Raw genomic sequence first — 20,494 nt, 5'->3', positions numbered from 1 at the left:
CTCAATGTTTCTGTGACCTTCACAATCACACACATGCACAGAATTTAGAGTACGTGAAGAATTAATGTGTCTTAATTAATTGCTATATCTATCACTTGCCTTCACATTCGAAAGAGATTTCTTGAGTCAGTTTATCTAGGTTCTGCTACAACCCATACCTAATGACGTGATCAGTTCCTTAGCATTTGAGATTATTTTCACTTCGTGTCAAATTTAATTTTGCTTGGAATGACTCTCTAACCCAAGTTTCCCATTAGCCAAAACTAAAGTGAATAATGGGTTGTTTTCTTTCTTTCTTTTTCTTCTTCTTATAATACTTTGTTTGGATTACTATATTTCCAAATGTTTTTCTCAATTTGTAACGAATAAATTAATATATTTCAATATCTCATCAAGTAATTTCGAGATTCAATTAAATGTCATCTGTTAAATTTTAGTTACAGCATATTATAAGAGATTTTAAGCAAATCAATCACAAATAAAAAAGCATTTTAAATACACATAAGTTATTCAAATTAACTTTTCTAAATGCTCAAGGATATAATAAGAATCATCATTGAAAGTAAAATTCAAGCATGATGTATAAAAAATGACAACAATTCTTTCTTTATGTATCAGGTGATTTGATATATTATATTAATTACATCTTATAAGATGTTACTTTACATAAGAATATAAAATAATACTCTGTTGAAAATTTATGCCATGTTTTGTTTGATTTCGGAAATGGTTTGGGAATGAGTGACAGGGAAGTGGTGGAAGGAATGGCAGTTGTCATTGTTTAAATTATTAAATTTTATTTTATATTAATTTTTAAGAAATATTAGGAATATATGAGATTATGTATTATTATTATTATTATTATTATGGTCTTACATAAGCTTTTGGTCTCTAAAAAATATAATGTTAGTAATTACTACTGTATTATTCATTCCCCTTAATCTATTGTCTTTCTTTTGTCTATTTATCTATTAGGCTTCTATTTTTATTTTATTTTTCCTTTTAGATTTCTTTATCGTGCCCCTCGTTCAGTCGTTCCTTAGGTACTGTTATGTGTTATCTGAGTTTTCAAAGGCAATGGAGGTTGGTACAACTTAATTTAGAGTACCGTTTACAACAACAAATGGATTCATAAGAAACCCTTGCGGCCTCGGTCATACATATTTGGTGCATTGATCACCATGCCAACCATGCGCCCAGCTTAATGCTCGTTAATTTATTTGTTACGTATACAATATTTTTCTACTTCTAACCTGAAGCTGTTGCATCAGAATTGTTCTCAGACACGTCTTATTCATTGTTTTAAGCGGGGTGAGGCAGTAGAAAATGACAAATTGGAAAACATAACTAGCAAAAACAATTTAAACAAAAAAGAAAAGAAAGTGAATAAAGGAGAAAGAAAAAAAAAACTTATTACACATATGTTATATGACTTGCATAACAGGACAATTAACGTGGCATCACAATGTTACAGACACAGGCCACTAACATACTGGGAGTAATAACTTGGTTAGTTGTAACATCCAAATCTAACCAAATACTCCATAGAATCTAAAATACTACTCATTAGACAACCCTTGGACATTCCCATTTTTGCTTGGTCAATTGCCAGTGTCTACTTTCTCTTCTTTAACACAATCATCTTCAATAAACCTCTTCCACAGCCAATGCTGCTTCCACACACTCTGAGTCATCTCTTCAATGGGGACATTCTTTGTCTCGGGGAGAAGGAAAACCACAAAGGTGGACATGATCAAGACACATCCAGAGAAGAACAAGAAGATGCCAAACTTGAAGAAACACAGCATTGAGAGAAAGGCCTGCGCAATGACAAATGTGCAGAGCAAGTTGACACACACCGCGATACTTTGCCCGGCTGAGCGAGTCTCCAGAGGGAATATCTCACTTGGGATCAGCCAACTAAGAGGCCCCCATGACCATGCAAATGCAGACACAAAGATGCATACCAACACAATCACCAGCACTGCATAACCCTTTGAGAGATCCTCAGAATGGTCCTTCACCTTCATTCCTATTATGACTGCTATCACAAGTTGAGATAAGAACATTTGAACTCCAGCTTCCAATAAGAGTATTCTCCTCCCGAGTCTGTCTACTGAATAGATTGAGACAACAGTAGAGACGACATTAACAGCACCAATAATCACGGCAGAGTAGAGAGAAGCATCGTTCTTGAATCCCAATGTGTTGAACAGAACTGGGGCGTAAAACATTATGGCATTGATGCCAGTGAACTGTTGAAAAATCTGTTTTCCGAAGACACCCAAATGGAATAAGAATTAAATCAATAAGTAAATTCCGATTGAGCATACTCAGCCATCTAAGAATAACATATTGTTTCAATTATGTTAGGAAAAGAGTGAACAACTGAAAACACAATTTTATACTCAAAAGTGGCAACTTATGTTAATTTGGTCCTAGAAAGTTTGTGTTTATAGAATTTTTCCATAAAAATAAAATAAAATTGAATACATCCCCTTAATCTCTAAAATTTCAATTTCACAACAAATTCAATTAGTAAGGTTATGATTGGTCACCCATTGAGAAGTCATTTGTTTATACTGTTATTTTCGTCGTATTACAATCTCTAATATACCTCTCTCACATTGAACATTATAAAAAATATTTGGATGATTCGATAACGACACAATAAAAGTTGTATGATCTATCCAACAAGAACTATTAAAATAGTCTCTTATTTGTATTAAAATTTGGATTTTGACTCATCTCAAGTCCTAAAATTTAGAAGTTAACATGTAAGAATTGTCTTCCATTTATACATATTCTTTTGGTCACATTGGAATAGGTAAATGTGAAAAAACTAAACACAGACATAGAGTTAATAAAAAAAAATAATGAAGTTGATAGATGAGTAGACTAAATTATATATATGTAAATTTGTAGGGACCAAAAGAATGCAAGTTGAGACCAGATAAATTGCATACTTAACTCACAGGAAATTGTTTGAGAACATAGCACTGACCTGCAGGGCAATGCAAATGACTAGCTGGGGTCGGTTCTTGCGCTTGAGGATATTCCTGAAAGGGTGTTTGACTTCTTTAGCCACACGGCTTGCGTGAAGAAGCTCCAAGAACTCGGGTTCAATGTTGTCAATCCCACGAATCTTTCTCAGCACAACTTTTCCTTCTTCCAAGTGGCCACGCTCGATGAGACTGTTCGGGGTGTCCACCACCATGAAAGCCCCCAACGTAAGAAGCAATGCTGGTAAACCACCCAAACCCAGAGATAGCCTCCAACCCCACCCACCTTTGATTCTGTCATTGCTCGATCAACAATAGTCAGCAATAGCATCACCAACAATCAACAAGTACCCAAGGTATAATCTAAACAAGACAAATGGGCAAATGACATATGCTTTAGAATTCGATTTTTTATTGGCAATGATTTTGCATGATCGAGAATCTATTACCTGGCTTTTTTAATTGTTCAATTCTAGATTACTGGATTTCATTACATTTTGAGTCACGTAAAAATGATGCTACGTCTATATCAGTTGACTGGCATTAAATAATTGAAACCTTGTTAACCTGGATGATTCTAAATCCTGCTACAAATCTTTATACTAGTAAAGTATTGAATGTTTCTTAAATAATATTATTTTATTTAATATTTTCTTCATAAAATATTAAAAAGAATAATTGAAGTATTTGTAGGAAAATATATTATTAATCTTTGTGAATATTCGATCATGAAGAGGGATGGATGTTTATATTATTATTATTATTATTTTGAAACAGTGATGTATACAATAGTTTTAGTCAGTTCAAATTTTCACACAAACCAACCATTAAGCAAGTTAACATTTCTGGGCCTAGACCATGCGGGCCTTTACCAAGATGGGTTGGTTACCAAACCAAGACTCATGGAAGGAAGCAATTGATTAAGATGAAACCGTGAAAATGAAAATTTGAGGTTTCCCAATAAAAAATGAAAAATAAAATAATTGTGGCCCGTTTCTTAGAGGTGGACACTTGTCCTGTTAGCAGATACTTGCTTGAGTTGCTTCTGGTTTTTGAACAATTTATGGAGGCCCAAAACACTTAGCAGAGTAGGCAAGCATGTGCTTGACTTTTGGGTATGTGAATGTGAAAGAGAGGAAGAGGAGTAACAGAAATGGTCATAATTGTGTTGGTTTTCTATACAGCAGAATCTCTTTGGAGGACAACTCCAATATTGGCCATCAATTTTCAAAATTTTGACTAGCACCACTCTCACTATAACCATTAATTCAATTTGCTGACTACGTCTAAGTGATGCTTTCACTTGGGCATGAGTAATAACACTGGGGAGATTGGTTAAGCTTCTAATGGCTAGGATTTGTTTCTTTCTATACATTTTCAAGTTTTTAACACAACTCATGATTTATTCAAACAAAAAAAAAGATGAAATCGGGAGCATGCACGCAAGAAACTTACTTGTTGGTGGCATAGTTGACAAGGTTGGAAAAGAGAATGCCAAGGGTGATATTCAGCTGGAACAGTATATTCAATGCTCCACGAATTTGTGAAGGTGCGATCTCTGAAAGAAAAACTGGCACGGCCTGTCATAAAAAAAAATAATTAAAGCAACCAAGATGAGTGGGTTCCAAAAGGCCAACGCATACCGTTAAAATATTAGTCAAATAATTTATTTTCCATTATCGGCTTAGCTTTATCGTTTATATGGATAAGATGTAGATATAATTTGTAAACTACAAAAAAGAGTAGCACAATTTGAAGTTTTGTTTGCACTTTCAATGTCAAAAAAGAGATTCTTAGCCATATATAAAATATAAATGACTTTATATAATTAAAGGAGAGAAAATACAAAGTGATCTCCATCAAGTGTCGTAAACGTCAAATAGTAAGAACAATTTAAAGCATAAAAGGTGGGTTGAAGTTTGAAGAAAGACGATTACGACTTTGGGAGTGCATGCCAAGGAAGCTTTTGTACAATTACCAATAAAACTATTGGTTTTAATTATAAACTTCCCTTCCACTGAAGCATGCTCATTCATTATATTGTCGCTACATGACAATGCCCTTTCTACATTTTTTATATTTATCATTTTCTTTATAATTATATTTTAATCCTTTAGGTTGGTCAAATATGCCAGCTCGTTCTCCCTCTGTAATTAATATATACACACCACACCTACTTGTAAAAACTACAAAACCTATTTTTCGTCTTGGACTAAGGGACATAATATGTCAATATCTCACCGTCAGCTTATTAAGTTTTTACTCATTAAATAACAATGATACTTTTACGTTAAAAGATAATATAACTTTAAGTAAATGTTTACTTATTTAATTTCATATTCAAAAGTTTATCAAAAATCTAATTCAATTGATGAAATAAATATGAGTTATCAGGAGTTGTGTTTAATTTTTACGGATCAAAACATTTAAAATTGATTTTTGGTCTAGAATTATTTTTAAATTAAAATAATTTTGAAGACGTGTGTTTAATTATATATATGTTCAAGCCTCTTTGACGAGTCTCACCTTGCAGTAATAATTTGGAACTTATACTTCTTTTATGTGTATTGGACTTTAATTTAATTTGTAAGATATCATGCTTTTTTAGTATTGGTTTGGCGTCATACAACTTCCAACAAACGCATTTGCTGAAACAACTAATAGTTACTTTTACGAGTTAGTTTTTTGTCTATAAATATGAATTTTACTTTAATTTTATATAATTAATTATACTCAATCAATTTTACAAACATCAACTAAAACATATAGGTCAGAAAAAAAATAAAAAAAAAAACTCAAACATACAGGCATACGATAAAGACGTTGTATTAGTATATGATTCTAATGTCCGCAGGATTCAGGAAAATAAAACCTTGATTCTGTTTGGGAAATTACAAAAAAGACATTCGTAGAGCAAATACGAAATTATCCTAGACGAGGCATATTAAGATGTATCAATGGGATAGATCCCGTCGGAACGGGCGTGATTCCGGTCTTTTTTGTCCTCAAAACTTTTTTTTTTAACCAAAAAGTTGCATATGTTAACTCTTAATTTTTTTAATACAAAACTTATAATTTTATAGTTTATTAGTACAATTATTTATAAAAAAATATTTAGTTTTAATGCTTTTATTACTAGAGGTCTAGAGCTATACTTACGTATTTATTGTTTTCTTAAATGGCTAATTGAGATATATATAAATAAGGAATAAAAGATAAAGATTACAAGAAGAGGATTATGGGTATTTAAGGACGGATTGAAGAGAGTAAGGGTAGAACTCAGCACTCCCAAATTATTTTTTAAAATCATGTTTTAAAACTATTTTATTAAGGTAAAAATATATATTTTTATAATTTATATGAATTATTATTTTAAATATTACATTTAAATACCCACTCTTGAAAATAAACTCTTCTCTTGATTTATTTTTTTAACGTGTCACGTGATTTAATGAATCTCTATTTTCATTTAAACTAGTATTTACAAATAGTTTTCTTTAAATTTAGTCAATTAATCACAGCTTATTAATTTATTTTCTCCTTTAATTTAGTAAATCATAATATTAGAAAAACGCAATAATAAAATTATGTATAAATGTCACATAATAATTGAACACTACAAGTTACCATCGTATCATTTAAAGATATGCTGAAGTACGTACAAAATAAAATCATAGTATATTACTAGTGTTATATGGTCTTGGTCGTTTTGTTTATGAATGCTAATTAAGTACGTACAATCTTATGTGTATAAGGGTTATTTGTTGTCATCCATTGTCGGCCTTGTTCATGATCTGTTCTAAAAAAACGTTCTATACCCATATTTTGTAGTTACCCGTAATATTATATGTTTCTGACACACTCTGTTTATTTCTATTTTTATAAAATAATTTATAACATGAGAATTTTATAATATAATGCGTGCTGCACTTCCCTATACTGATATCAAATTGTGTGTTGCACTTCCCCTATAGGGCCTATACTGATGTCAAATTAGAAATTTTGTATATACTTGATTGGTGTGGTCACTTACATAGAAATCTAGCTTGCATCTCCCCACATAATAATATAGAGTACCATAGAGCATCGTAAAAAGAAAGAAAAAGCGCTTCAGAGAAAATGCCAAAATGGAAAGAGGAAGACTAAACGAGTTATTGGGTTTTCCGCAAAGGGGAGAAGGAGAATTGTCATCATCTAATGTATGTTTAGTGAATAAATGACTCGGATGGATTTAAGAGTAACTCTTTAGATTTATTCTTAAACAAAGGATCTCCTTCTTATACTTATATATATATATATATGAATTCGGAAGGGTAATATATTGTGACAAAAAAAGAGTTAATATTTATACACTGAAAATATAAAATAATTTAATAATAAATTATCATTCGAATTATTTTAAAATAATTATTTAAAAATTAACAAAATTATTATATATGATAAATTATAGTTGGATATTTTTTCTCTTAAAAAAAATGAGAGAGGGGGAGAAAAAAGAATAACCTGGTTAGCAAAACCAACTCCAGAACCAAGTAAGACTCTACCAATGATGAGCATGGCAAGGTTCTGAGCAGCAGCATTGAAGGCAACTCCAGCGATGAAAATGAAGCCTGATATCAACATGGTGGCTCTTCTTCCCTGCCTCCGAGTTATATGTGACGCGAAGAATGTGGCTATTAAACCCGCAAGGTACAGACACGATGTGAATAGTTGCAGCTTTTCATTGTCGTATTTGCAGTAGTTGCTGTCCAACTCTTCCTCTTCCACTGTCTTTCTGTACACTTTCGGAAAGAACTCTTTCAGGAATGCTGGCATCGATGTCACCCCACCTGATTCAAATCTCCCCATAAATAAAATCAATTGCACTTGAGACTAGAAACTGCTGGTTAAAGGGGTGAAAATTAAAGAAAGTTGATTTTAAATATAAATATATCAGTTTCATAATAATTTATGAATCTCTTTTTGTGAAAAACTAACATTTGTTGTTTATGAAAAATTGGGTTCTTGCTTCGGGTTCTAGAGGGATATATGAAACTCAACTTTTCATGAGCTATCGTCATAAAAAGATGTGATCAAGTACAATGGAAGACTTTTCCAGTAAAAAAATAAAATCGAATATGAAGATTTATTTTCCGTAAATTAAACTATAAAAATAAAATAAAAACATCTGAGAATATAATGGTCTGTTTGATTTCTTTTTTGCCTTTTTAGTTTCTAATTTATTTTCTAAAATAATTTCATGTCACTAACTCATGTACCAGAAAATTAAAACAACTAACTTCTCATCTAAAATAATTAAATTATGAAATTTATTTTCAAAACATGTGTTTTAAGTAACAAAAAATAGAAACACCTATGAGATGTCATATTCTTCTGATTTGCAGTCTTTTATTTATATGTCTCTCGTATTTTTCTTTGAAAGCAATTTACTTTTAAGACATGATTAAACACTTAATATCAACATATCTCTTGACAAAAAATGTAAACTTTGATTCATCATATTATAGTGCCTAATCCCTTATGGCCTTATGCTAATAAATCCAATTCCGGTTGATTTGTAGTCATTTGACTGTATGAGTCATTTGACGAATGCATGTGGTGTGATGTAATTGTATGCATGTTTTCTTTTCTTTTTTAATTAAAAATAGTTTCCTGGTCAAGTTTTCTGTAATTTCTTTCATTTTTTCTTCCATAAGTTTTATTCTTTTAAATGGATAAAAAAATAAATATTAGCCAAAAAGTTATAAGAAAAATATAAGGTTGGTCAAGTGACTTAAAAAAGAAGAAAAAGTCACAAATTTAAATAAAGTAATTAATAATTAACATTTATTGATAAAAAATAAAATAAAATAAATTAAAAAGCTACTTATAGTCAAATACTACGGGAAAATTAGTCCCATAATAAGATCGAAAGGATAAATTCTTTTGGATCTAGCTAGATCATGTTGAGTTAAAGAAAACATGCAAATTAAAGTTTTTATTTTAGGAACAGATGGTTCAAATAAGAGAGGGAATTGAAGCATGAAAACATTACCAGAAACGCCAATGTCGTATCCAAACATAAGACCTCCGGTAGCAGCCATCATGCATGAAAGGATGACAATTGGAGTTATCTTTGCCTCAAACTCGCCGCCGCCAGCCATGGCTATTTCCAAGAAGTCAATAACTTCAAGGTTTTTGTGAAGAATGTTTTTACTATCACTTGCCTCTTACAACTTTCATTTATAACCATTGAAAAAGAGTTTCACTTTGCTTTTTCTTTCTTTAATCTTTTTTATCCCACATCTCATACACTTCTGGAAGAAAAATAAGTGATACAAGTAATGAATGATGTAACAAAGAATAAAATAAAATCAAAATTAACGTAAATGTAAAATTTGAGGTGAAAGAAATCGAAGAATCAAGAAGGGGTGAATTAATTCTTGGAAATGCTAGTTCTTACAGATAGCTTTCGTCATAACCACATCACTCTATGTTTTCCGTCAAATTTAATCTTACATTTTAAAAAATAATTAATTCTTATTTAAAAAATATATATATCAGTCCCATGTCAGTTTTCGTGCAATTTATGCATCTTATCATTTGTAACAATTAGCATTGGGTTTAATAAAAAAAAAAAAAGCCAATTCGTTCTTCTCAAAAAAAAAGAAAAAACCAATTCGAATGTAAAACTAACCTGATTTTATCTATTTACAAAGCCTAGATATATAGTTTGCATATCAGGATTGGACGCCGTGGCCACTTGTATTATTATTCGAATGAATTTTTTTATGAGAAAAAACATTAAATATTCGAAATGTCTCACACCTTCATGATTCACAAGAAGAGAATCATGTTGATGATTGGCTGGCAAGTTTTCTCCCGTAATGTAGCTTACGTTTCGATACGTTCCATACTTTTTTTGGATGTGATAATCAATCCTTTTTTTTATAAGATTTTAGTTTCTTTCTTTCATAAAACGTTAGAGTAGTTGGAGCCTTGTCTCTGTTTAGAATAAAAATTTAACACATTCTGTATAGAAAAATATACAGTAGGAAGCTGTGCTCATCAAGCCAAATAAGAATTTGTGTTGGAATAAAACTCTCATGTCATGAATTATTAGAAATGAAATGTATTTTTCTTTCTGTACTTAATAAATTTTTATTTTGGAATAGTTAATTAGTTTATGCATATGGTAGGATATAGATGGAGATCTACTTCGACTAAAAATATGAATAAATTAAAATATATAAATAAAAATAATTCTTATTTTATAACTCAGTTTTATAGAATTAAATTAAATTTAAATTTTAAGATGATATTAAAATTTATTTTAACTATTATTGTTAACTTTATTGAATCACTCATTATCAAGCAATAGTGATAATAAGACTAAATTAAAATTTCTAACTTATCTTGCAATTATAAAATTAAGTTAAGTTATCATACCCAAAATTTTGAAATGAAAATTGAGTTGTTAAATGAATGATATATGGATAATTTATATATTTTTTGCATTTTTTTTGTATAAATGAATCTGTTTTTGGATATTACTACATTTGTGTACATGTTCCAATATTGGTATCATAGCCTATTGTATTTCTCATGGGGCATGAAAATTAAAAAAGAACTTTTTACACCTTAATTGAGTGCATGTATATACTCTTATGTTATGTTTTTGATAGAGAAAAGATAATTTGGAGGTGAAAAAAATTAGAAATAAAATATATTTAGTTGAAGAGAAATAGATAAAAGAAGAAAAAAAAAATAAAAAGATGAGTAAAAATAGATGAAAAATAAATGTGACCCAAAAACTTTAAAATTATTTATACTTGAAATTGTTCCCTTCTTTTATAAAAAATCTTCTCTATCAAAGAACCATATATATTTTTTATCTCTCCCATTTTCTCAATTCCTTCTCTACCAAATAAAACATTAAGAAAGGAAAGAAATTAAAGGGAAAAAAGAATAACAATCGTAATTAATATGATAATTTTTTAAAATATATATATAAAATAATGGATAAAATATATTTTTGATCTCTTTAAAATTTTCAAAGATTAATTTGTCTTTTTAATTGTTTTTTTCATTTATAGTCCTTCTAATTTTGAAAATGCTTTTTTTTTCATCTCCGACTTTATCTAGATAGTTTTTTTATCCTTTATAAAATATTTTTTAAAGCACTTTGGGGGAACAAGTGCTTCATTTCAAATTCAGAGGGACGGAAAATAAATATTTCAAAACTAGAGAGAAGAAAAACAAATATTTTTTTAGAAAGATTGAAACTAAATTTTTAAAAATTAGAGAGGTAAAAGACAATCTTTTGTCCAAAAAATTAATTTAGCTTAATAAATGCATACATGTGACTTAATTTGGTACTAACGAGTAACCAGTAATTGATTGGATTGACACTAAATTTAATCCTTTAAATAAGATTTTAGATTTAAGTTTTACAGATAAAAAATTATAATTAAAAAAGTTTCATTAAAAATAATAATGAAATTTTTTGATAAAAATTAATTATAGACGGAATGAATCGATTGTTCGAATCATGGTTAAAAATAAAAAAATACATGCGACTTGAGTGGTCAGAGGATATACCAGTCGCACGAAGTGATAATGAGGATATTATTGAGATCTTTCATAGACAGTGGATTTTGTAGAATGTCTAGAATTTATCTTTTTTTTATGGAGAGAATTTATCGTATCTAATCCATCAACAAACAATTTAATATAATTAAGGAAACGAACACCCAATTGCTTTCTTTATTTTATATGAATTTACTTTTTATTTTAATTATTACATCATGTTGGCTTAACTACCCACACATGAATAAATTGGTTTGAAATTATTTTAATTTAATCAGAAATCTTGAGTTTAAATTGTGAATCTATAATTATATTAAATATTCAAAAGAAAAATTTTATTATTTAGAATAATTTATCCCATTCAAACATATTATATCTAGAATACATGTAATTAAAAAAAAAAAAAAACTAAACTACAAGCCTACAACAAATCATGCCAACAAACTCACCAACTTCTATAAACAAAGCGAAAACATTAAGTTGGCTGAATGGATAAACATTGTCCAAAATTCAAATTACTCACTCTAATTAAATGCTAATGCATGATGCAATTTGCAGCCAAAGCCCGAAGTTATTGTTCAAGTTTAAATATATTTTTATCTTTCATATATACTTAAATTTTATATTTCATCTCTCATAAATTTTTCTTTTGAGATGAGTTCTTAAAATTTGAAAAATTTAATACGAGATTTATATCATTAAAAAGAATATGTTAATTATTGATGTGACCATTAATTTGATATGAAATCACGTTAAATTAAGTGTGATATGTAAGTTAACTACGTGTCATCTGATATGATATCATATTTTAATTAAATTTAACATAAAAATATAAATTAAAATTAAAAACATGTCCATGCATCCTTTCCTTGCAAGCAATTGCAACAGAAAAGTAAAAAAAAGCTCAACCTAACAATAGCCCTTTGACTTTCCACTTGTCTTCTCAATGAAAAACTTCACCTCCTTCACAGCCTCATACTTAGCCCAGCTTTAGGCTCTGCATCAATAGTCCACCAATACAAATCACCCACAAACAATATAGTATCACCAGGAACAATAACATCAACACTAGCACCTCCAACTCCTCCAGAATTAACATACTAACAACACTCACATTATTCCTAACACCATTTCTACCAACTCTATTAACATCCCCTCCTCCTTCACCACCACCAACACCCCCTTGACCTATCTCACCAAACCCTCATTTCCCATAATCCCCCCACCATGTGGTTGTTGTCTAGTCACTGGCACTGCAGCACCATCATTCCCACCCTATTCCTTGATTTCACTCAAATTCCCAAATTGGTCCCTAATTTAACCCTAATCCCACCTTTGACACTCACCTCGTTCCCTCTAAACCCTTGATTTTGAAACCCATCAACCCTCCTTGATGTGGTAGGGATGTAATTGCAATAGAAGAGGGAGGTGGCGGGTACTACGATCGATGGTGGTTGTGGAGTTGTATGAAGAGGCATTGGGCTGTTGGGGGTGTGTGTCGATGATAGGGTTAGTGAGATAGATGGTTGTGCATTGACTGAGAACTCTGACACGTCAGAAGAGACGACGCACAAATCTAAGAACACCACAAAAACCTTTAGCACCTTCGACCTTCAAGAGAGAGATTTGGAAAGATCAAACTTTTTTTCCGCCAAACCCAAGCTCCAACAAAAAGGGAGAGATTGGGGTTGTTTCATAATCCCGCATTTTCATTTAAATTTAATTAAAATCTGATATCATGTCAGATGACACGTAATTAACTTGCATGTCACATTTAATTCGATGTGACGCCATATAAAACTTTCCAAATTTTAAGGATCTATCTCAAACAAAAATTTATGAGGAATCAAATTTAAAATTTAAGTATATATCATGGATCAAAAATATATTTAAGCTATTATTCAATTTTATTTTCCCTAATAACACTGAATTCCAATTCTTAATACCCGACTCATACAGTACTACACTGCATCTATTTTTATATTTCCATGGTATTAGATTTCTCCGAATTGATTAATTAATATAAGACTAATTTTTGCGTAAGATAATTAGGTTGTATATCCATCCCTTCAAATATTTTTTATAAGTTCAATTTCCTTACATTGGAAAAACTCTCAACGGCCAAAAAGTTTAAATTTATCACTCGAGTAATTATGTTAAATACCTTTGCAAATGTAATATGAGATAATGTTAACGAGCATCTTAACAAGACTGGTTTTCACAAAAAAAAAGTCTTAACAACACTGATTATTAAATTTATTTAAAAATATACCGTATATTTATTTGAAATGTTAAATTAATAAATTTCTATTAAAAAATATTTTAAAGGCAAAAACTGAATATCATTACTAATATGTAACCAGACTTAACACATGATGTGTCAAAATCTGGTCACACAAAGGATTACATAAAGAGAGTATTTGGATTTTGGTATTTGAGATATTTTAATTTCCTAACTATTACTTACTTGATTAAAGCACATCATTTCTTAATCTTCATCAAACAACTTACTTTATTTATTTATTTTTGGAAGAGTCCCCCACCCCACCCACACCATCCTCTTATATTACATCGTTTTAAATTACTAGGAAATTTTTTTTTGACAGCAGACACAAATTCCTAATTTATATTACATGACAAATTTTTATTATTGAAAAATGTGAACCAATGCCCTTAGTGTTTTGTACTACATATGTTTAGTATACCACTTAATGAATTAAAAATAACAAATTGAGAAAAAATTATCTTGATGTTTAGATTACTATTTTATTTATTTTGATTTCATAGATAATAGACCATTGTTTGATAGATTAGTGGATATAGTGTTTTGTTTTATATATGACTTTATTTAGATTTTATTATAAATATTTTAAGTGATATTTGTATGTTAAATTTTCACTTTTAAAACTATTATTATTATTATTGGTCTGACCTACCCATTAATCAATCCACTTATGTATTTTTTACAAGTGACCCACCCCCGAAACGAGGTGGTGGGAGAATCTTAAGATTTTTAACCCATTTTACTAACTGCGCGCCCCTACACACAACGTGCTTACTTAGATGGGATATCCTTTAGCTTTTTCTGCTTTCTGTCTAGTTTTTATTCCCCTAATAAAAGAAAAGATAAAATATCCTTTTATTCTATATATGTATATATCTATTTGTATAAAACTACCGTAGAATATAAGGAACTACGACTAAGTATATATAAAACACAGAACAAAAACAAGATATCTATATTTGAACAATTGATTCGTATATTGCTGTGTAGTTGAGCCAAATACATACAATTCAAGTGAGGCCTCTGAAAGAAAAAAGAAAAGAAAAGAAAAATGATGCAAAGTAATGGAAAACCTGAGACAGACCCTACATATATATGTAGTCGGATTAATCTCTACGTGGCACATAGTTGAAGATAAATATTTACAACTATGTATTGGGGAAAGATTAATTAAAATTATAATAGTTTTAGATTATGTAATAACTTTTTCTTTTGAGTGCCAGCAATGTGTTCAAAGTAATGGGTATTTTTTTTAAAGAGAGTATTCTACTTATATAATTTGCAAAAATTAATCTTCCATATAACTCTTCCAGAACCAGTGGTTTCTCCAGACTTTATCTGTCATCTCCTCTATGGGTATGTTCTTAGTCTCTGGAATTAGCAACACTGTGAATATGGCCATGGCAAGCACCCAGGCGGAGAAGAAAAAGAAGATCCCGAATTTGAGGTGGCACATCATGGACAAGAAACCTTGAGCAATAATAAATGTGAAGAGCATGTTCGTAAACACGGTAACACTTTGCCCCGCTGACCTAGCCTCAAGTGGGAATGTCTCACTCGGAATGAGCCACCCAAGTGGTCCCCAAGACCATGCAAAAGATGCCACAAAGGTGCAAACCATGACCACCACCAACACCCCGAGCCCTTTGTTCAAGCTATCTGAGTGGTCTTGGACCTTCAACCCAAGCACTGTGCCAATCACCATCTGAGACACAAACATTTGGACACAGGCCTCCAACAACAGCATCCTCCGACCAGCTTTGTCCACGAAATAAACAGACACCAAGGTTGATAGCACATTCACAGCTCCTGTGATCACGGCTGAGTAAAGGGAAGCATCACTTTTAAATCCCAAGGTGCTGAACAACACTGGAGCATAGAACATGATCGCATTGATGCCGGTGAATTGTTGGAAGACCTACACCAAAACAAAATTTATTAAAAAAAAAATTGTCAAAATATTAATTAAGTTTATGAGTTCAAATATTGTTACCAAATATGAATAATAAGTGTGAGATATAAGATTAGTCTAATGTCGGGGGAAGAGTGAAGAGAGAAGGGAGGGAAACAGATCATGGTTTGAATATCTCTTATTGATGTTTCTAACAAAAAAAAAAGAACAATGAGTGTTAATTTGTTACCTGCATCATAACGGCAATGATCAATGGAGGACGGTTGTGGCGCTTAAGGAGGTTTTGGAAGGGATTCTTAACCGCTTTAGCCACTTTACTGGCTTTAAGAATCTCCTGAAACTCTGGCTCAACATTTTCCACACCACGAATCTTCTTTAGCACAGCCTTCCCTTCATCCTCCAAACCCCTCTCAATAAGACTGTTGGGAGTGTCATGCACCAGGAGGGACCCAAATGTCAGCATTATTGCTGGAATCCCTGCCAAAGCCACTGATATCCTCCACCCATATCCACCTTCAATCCTACACTCCCCAATTCACATTCATTAATTAGTTATATAAAATGTTTCATGTAATCTTAATTTGTGCGCCTTCAAATCCAAGTCAATTTGCTAGTATTATACAAGGATCATTAAATTACTTACTTTGCTGTGAAGTAGTTGACAATGTTTGCTATGAGAATTCCAATGGTGATATTAAGCTGGAACATGATGTTAAGTGCTCCACGAATTCTTGTGGGTGCAATCTCAGAAATAAACACTGGCACAGCCTATTGTGAAAAACACATTTAATCAACAACATAAATAAATAGGACAAAAGACCATGTCTAAAATCCTATACCTTAAATAATTGTATCAAACCATTAATCATTAGAAATTAAAAGTATGATTAAAAATGGAATACATAATAAGGACCTGATTGGCGAAACCAACACCACAACCAAGTAAGATTCTGCCAACAATTAGCAGTAGCAAGCTATTTGCTACAGCATTCAAGACAGTTCCAACGATGAAAAAAATGCCAGCAATCAACATAGTTTGCTTCCGGCCTAGCGTCCTGGTGACGGAAGAGGCAAACATGGTGGCTACCAAAGCTGCGAGGTACAGAGAGGATGTGAACAATTGTAGAGTTTGATTGTCATATTTGCAGTAGTTACTGTCCACACCATGATCTTGTATCTTTCTGTATACCTCAGGGAAAAACTTTTCTAGAAAGCTAGGCATTGATGTGACACCACCTGCATTCACATGCAATTCACAACATTAAGTATGATTTTGTTTATAGCCTTGGATATGCACTAATTTAATAGCTTGAAATCAAAACAAGCAATATATATAATTCATAATATCTCATTTCTTTGATGCAATTTAATTTAATCATGAATGTGATTCATTAATAAATGCATAACTAAGCAATATCATATCATGTGTACCTGAAATTCCAATATCATAACCAAACATAAGGCCACCGGTGGCAGCCATTATGCAAGATATTATGACGGCAAACGTGATTTTTGCCTCAAAGTGGGATTCCCCTGAAGCTGATACAAATCCTCCTCCCGCCATGATGGTTAATTATCTGAATGGGGAGGTACTTTACAATTGGTTTTCTTTATGTGTGTGTATGAATGTAGCTAACTAGCTAGCTTGTTTTTATCTACAACCCTTCTGACCTATGGCATATCTATTTTTGCGGGGTTTTGAACACGTTAAGTGCGGAGAGTTTTATTTTTAAGGTTAGAATGACTCCAATGAAGTTTTACAAACAATAACTCGATCAAAGTAAGCTATTCATAGATATGATTAAGATTGAAGTCCCGAGAGGGATAAGGATTAAGCAATTTATGCCTAGTTACAGGAAATACTAACAAAACATACTTTTTTTTAGGGATTTAAACTATTATGGTATTTATTAACTCCTGCATAATACATAATTGAATGTTATAAATTAAAAAACTTAAATGCATATTATCTAAATATTTTTTTAATAAATCCGTATAAACATTGATTAACATCATAAACACGTGATCGTCATAAAAGTTTTTCTGTTGAACTTGCTGCAAAGACAACGAGACATATATACTAGTATCTTAGAAAGGTTTTATTAGAAAACTGAATATTTATAAACTTAACTTTACAAAACAACTCAAACAAGATCGTTTTAGAAATTCAAGCAAAACAATTCAATATAACAATATTATTTTATGTTCTTAGTACACGTATAATCAGAAACAAATTTACTTTTAGGTAAAACTAGTTATGTGTATTATATAATATAAATGTTTGTTTTATATAATTAAAATTCATAGATAATAAATATTTTAAATATATAAAATTATAAATTATGCTTAAATTTATTATAAATAATTTAAATTGTGATATAAGTTTATTTGTAACTATTGTCAATATTTAAAAAAATAATGAAATTTAATTTAAAAATAAAATAAAAAAAGCATAAATTGAAATATAGAACCTTAAAAAGATTAAATAAAAATAAAATTATGGTAGTCTGGTTGAGAGATAAAACTTTTAATTACTCGTAGGAGAATATAATATTGATAATGTTTAATTGAGATAGTGGAAATTCGAAAAGAATCCAAATTATATATTTTAAGATACTTTTATACTCTTTAAAACAAATACTTTTACGCAAGACGTTTGCATTACAATCTTTTTGTTTGTACAATGACTTTTTTTTTTGTATAGTTTGCATTACAGGTTTAGCCATTCAAGCAAAATTCTCTCCGTTCTTTATATTAAAATTATCAAATTCTAAAATTAAATCAAGGGTGAAAGCTTGTGTATAGTTTTTTTTAATAAAAAACCACAAAGTATCGTAAAATACGTTAAATGTTTACAAGGATTTGGTCCTTTGGGTTTGGACCGGATCCCGAGTCGCATGTACGGGCGTTATTGGTTTCTTTAGAGGCTATTGTTATATCCAATTTTATTTTTCTGAGTACACTATCTTTTTTATTTTCTAAGATTAAATTACTTAAATAATAACATTTTCCCTTCAAACCTTCTTCCTCCCTCGCATACTTTCATTTTCAATACAACAACACACTTCCTTCTTTTTCATTCATTTCATTCCTTCCGTCTCTTATTTTAGTCTCTCTTTTTATTCTCAAAACTTAAAATTATTATGGTAATTACATTTTTAGTCATCTAAAATGATGGACCAATATTAATTATATATTTTTTTCATTCAAATTGTTTCACTATTATATAATATTTCTTTTATATGGGATTTTTAATGATTCTATATTTTGTTTGAATTTTCTAAAAAAATTTACTTCACATTTTCAGAAAGCACTTTCTAGCAAAAAAATTACATTCAAAGAAATACTTACTGAAACACAAAATAGTATTATAAAAAATACTATCTAGAATGTTAAAAAATAAAATTATGTTCCGAAAAATACTTTTAAAAATGTTAAAATTGAAACATTATTTTAGAAACTATATTCCACAATAATAATTTTATATAAATGTTACGAGTATAAAGAATATATATATGTGTGTGTGTAGTATTCGTGTGTGTGTGTGTGATAATAAATTTTTTAAAATGAAAGTGTATTTAGCCATCTTTGGATCCTGTAGTATTCGTGTTCACCGAGACAATTTGTTAACAGTTATATCAAAAAAATGATAAGAAAGTTTTTTGATATTTTTATGATATTATATATTTTTTATTATATCAATCATCTTATCGATTTATCTCACATTTGTCATGACTCTTTTTTTGCTGGTACAAAATATTATATATATATATATATATATATATATATATATATATATATATATATAAAATTTCTAATTTGTTAAATAGTTATTTCACATTTAAATAATAATCATAATCTAGGTTACCATGAAGCATATATGATATATCATATCAAGAAATGCAAAAAACACGTTGTTTAATACATTTTTTCCTCTAAAAATAATATTTTTAGATTTTTTTATTAGTTAAAATTTATTAAAAATTACAAAATTTTGTAAGTTTCATATCATATTAATGATTTTTCACATAATTTTATAGTTTTTCCTAAATTTAAATTAACAATAAAAATTGTGTTAGAAAAAGTGTTTTATTAATACTTGTTAGCAAAACACACAAATTTATAATTTGAATATGGTATTTTAGCTACTCAAAACCACAATGTCATTATGATTTTCTCAAATAACTATATGTTATTTTACATTAACCGCACTTCATAATTAAAATGCTAATATAGCAGTATAATAGAGTATCATGTAATCATTTATATTTATTAAATATTGGATATTAAATTAATAGATGGCCAAAATTGTATGATTAAAAGAGTCAGAATCAAATTCAAGAAAAAAAAGGTTATCGAATTTGCAAAATGACAAAAATAAGAACTAAGAAGATTAAAAGTTTAATAATGTCTTTTCTTTATCTCTTTTATATTTATTTTTAAAAGCAGCTTGAATATTTTTTTTAAAAATGTCAATAGTTAAAGTAATCTTGTATTATAATTAAAATTTTCAATATGATTTATATATTTAATAATATTTTTTTATTATGAATTTCAGTTATATAAATTAAATATTTATTCTATACAGTGCACACACGAAAAAACTATTTTATTATAAATTTTGAAGCATAATAAGAAAAAAATATTTTGAGAGAAGTTCTAATCAATAATGAAAGTGTTTTAAATTTTATATATGATTTTGAAATTATAAAGATAATAATATAATAT

General features: G+C 29.7%; 2 protein-coding genes across 2 annotated transcripts; both read right to left on the bottom strand.

Moving 5' to 3' along the window:
• Positions 1 to 1,360: 1,360 nt before the first annotated feature.
• Positions 1,361 to 9,241, bottom strand: LOC114370039 (sugar transport protein 13-like). Its single transcript, XM_028327331.1, has 5 exons — positions 9,037 to 9,241; positions 7,506 to 7,831; positions 4,458 to 4,582; positions 3,005 to 3,296; positions 1,361 to 2,267 (listed from the first exon to the last, which is right to left on the bottom strand). Exons 1-5 carry the CDS (start codon positions 9,143 to 9,145, stop codon positions 1,602 to 1,604), a joined length of 1,518 nt encoding a protein of 505 aa, XP_028183132.1. The 5' UTR covers positions 9,146 to 9,241; the 3' UTR covers positions 1,361 to 1,601.
• Positions 9,242 to 14,844: 5,603 nt separating this feature from the next.
• Positions 14,845 to 17,369, bottom strand: LOC114369484 (sugar transport protein 13-like). Its single transcript, XM_028326715.1, has 5 exons — positions 17,198 to 17,369; positions 16,680 to 17,002; positions 16,410 to 16,534; positions 15,996 to 16,287; positions 14,845 to 15,772 (listed from the first exon to the last, which is right to left on the bottom strand). The coding sequence occupies exons 1-5, from the start codon at positions 17,328 to 17,330 to the stop codon at positions 15,143 to 15,145; spliced, it is 1,503 nt and encodes a 500-aa protein (XP_028182516.1). The 5' UTR covers positions 17,331 to 17,369; the 3' UTR covers positions 14,845 to 15,142.
• Positions 17,370 to 20,494: the final 3,125 nt, after the last annotated feature.

Source organism: Glycine soja, chromosome 10, assembly GCF_004193775.1.
Source record: "Glycine soja cultivar W05 chromosome 10, ASM419377v2, whole genome shotgun sequence".
NCBI classification, from domain to species: domain Eukaryota; kingdom Viridiplantae; phylum Streptophyta; class Magnoliopsida; order Fabales; family Fabaceae; genus Glycine; species Glycine soja.
The sequence above is the reverse complement of the archived record's forward strand: the minus strand, read 5'-3'. Positions and strand labels throughout refer to the sequence as shown.

Bases quoted from the DNA above. Each gene is read 5' to 3' on its own strand.
- LOC114370039 (XM_028327331.1), bottom strand. From the start codon at position 9,145: ATGGCTGGCGGCGGCGAGTTTGAGGCAAAGATAACTCCAATTGTCATC. The intron at 3,297-4,457 runs GTAAGTTTCTTG...GAGCAATGACAG, and splicing joins GTCAACTATGCCACCAACAA to AATCAAAGGTGGGTGGGGTT. The intron at 2,268-3,004 runs GTCAGTGCTATG...TTCGGAAAACAG, and splicing joins TCATTTGCATTGCCCTGCAG to ATTTTTCAACAGTTCACTGG.
- LOC114369484 (XM_028326715.1), bottom strand. From the start codon at position 17,330: ATGGCGGGAGGAGGATTTGTATCAGCTTCAGGGGAATCCCACTTTGAG. The intron at 16,288-16,409 runs GTAAGTAATTTA...TGGGGAGTGTAG, and splicing joins GTCAACTACTTCACAGCAAA to GATTGAAGGTGGATATGGGT. The intron at 15,773-15,995 runs GTAACAAATTAA...GTTTTGGTGTAG, and splicing joins TCATTGCCGTTATGATGCAG to GTCTTCCAACAATTCACCGG.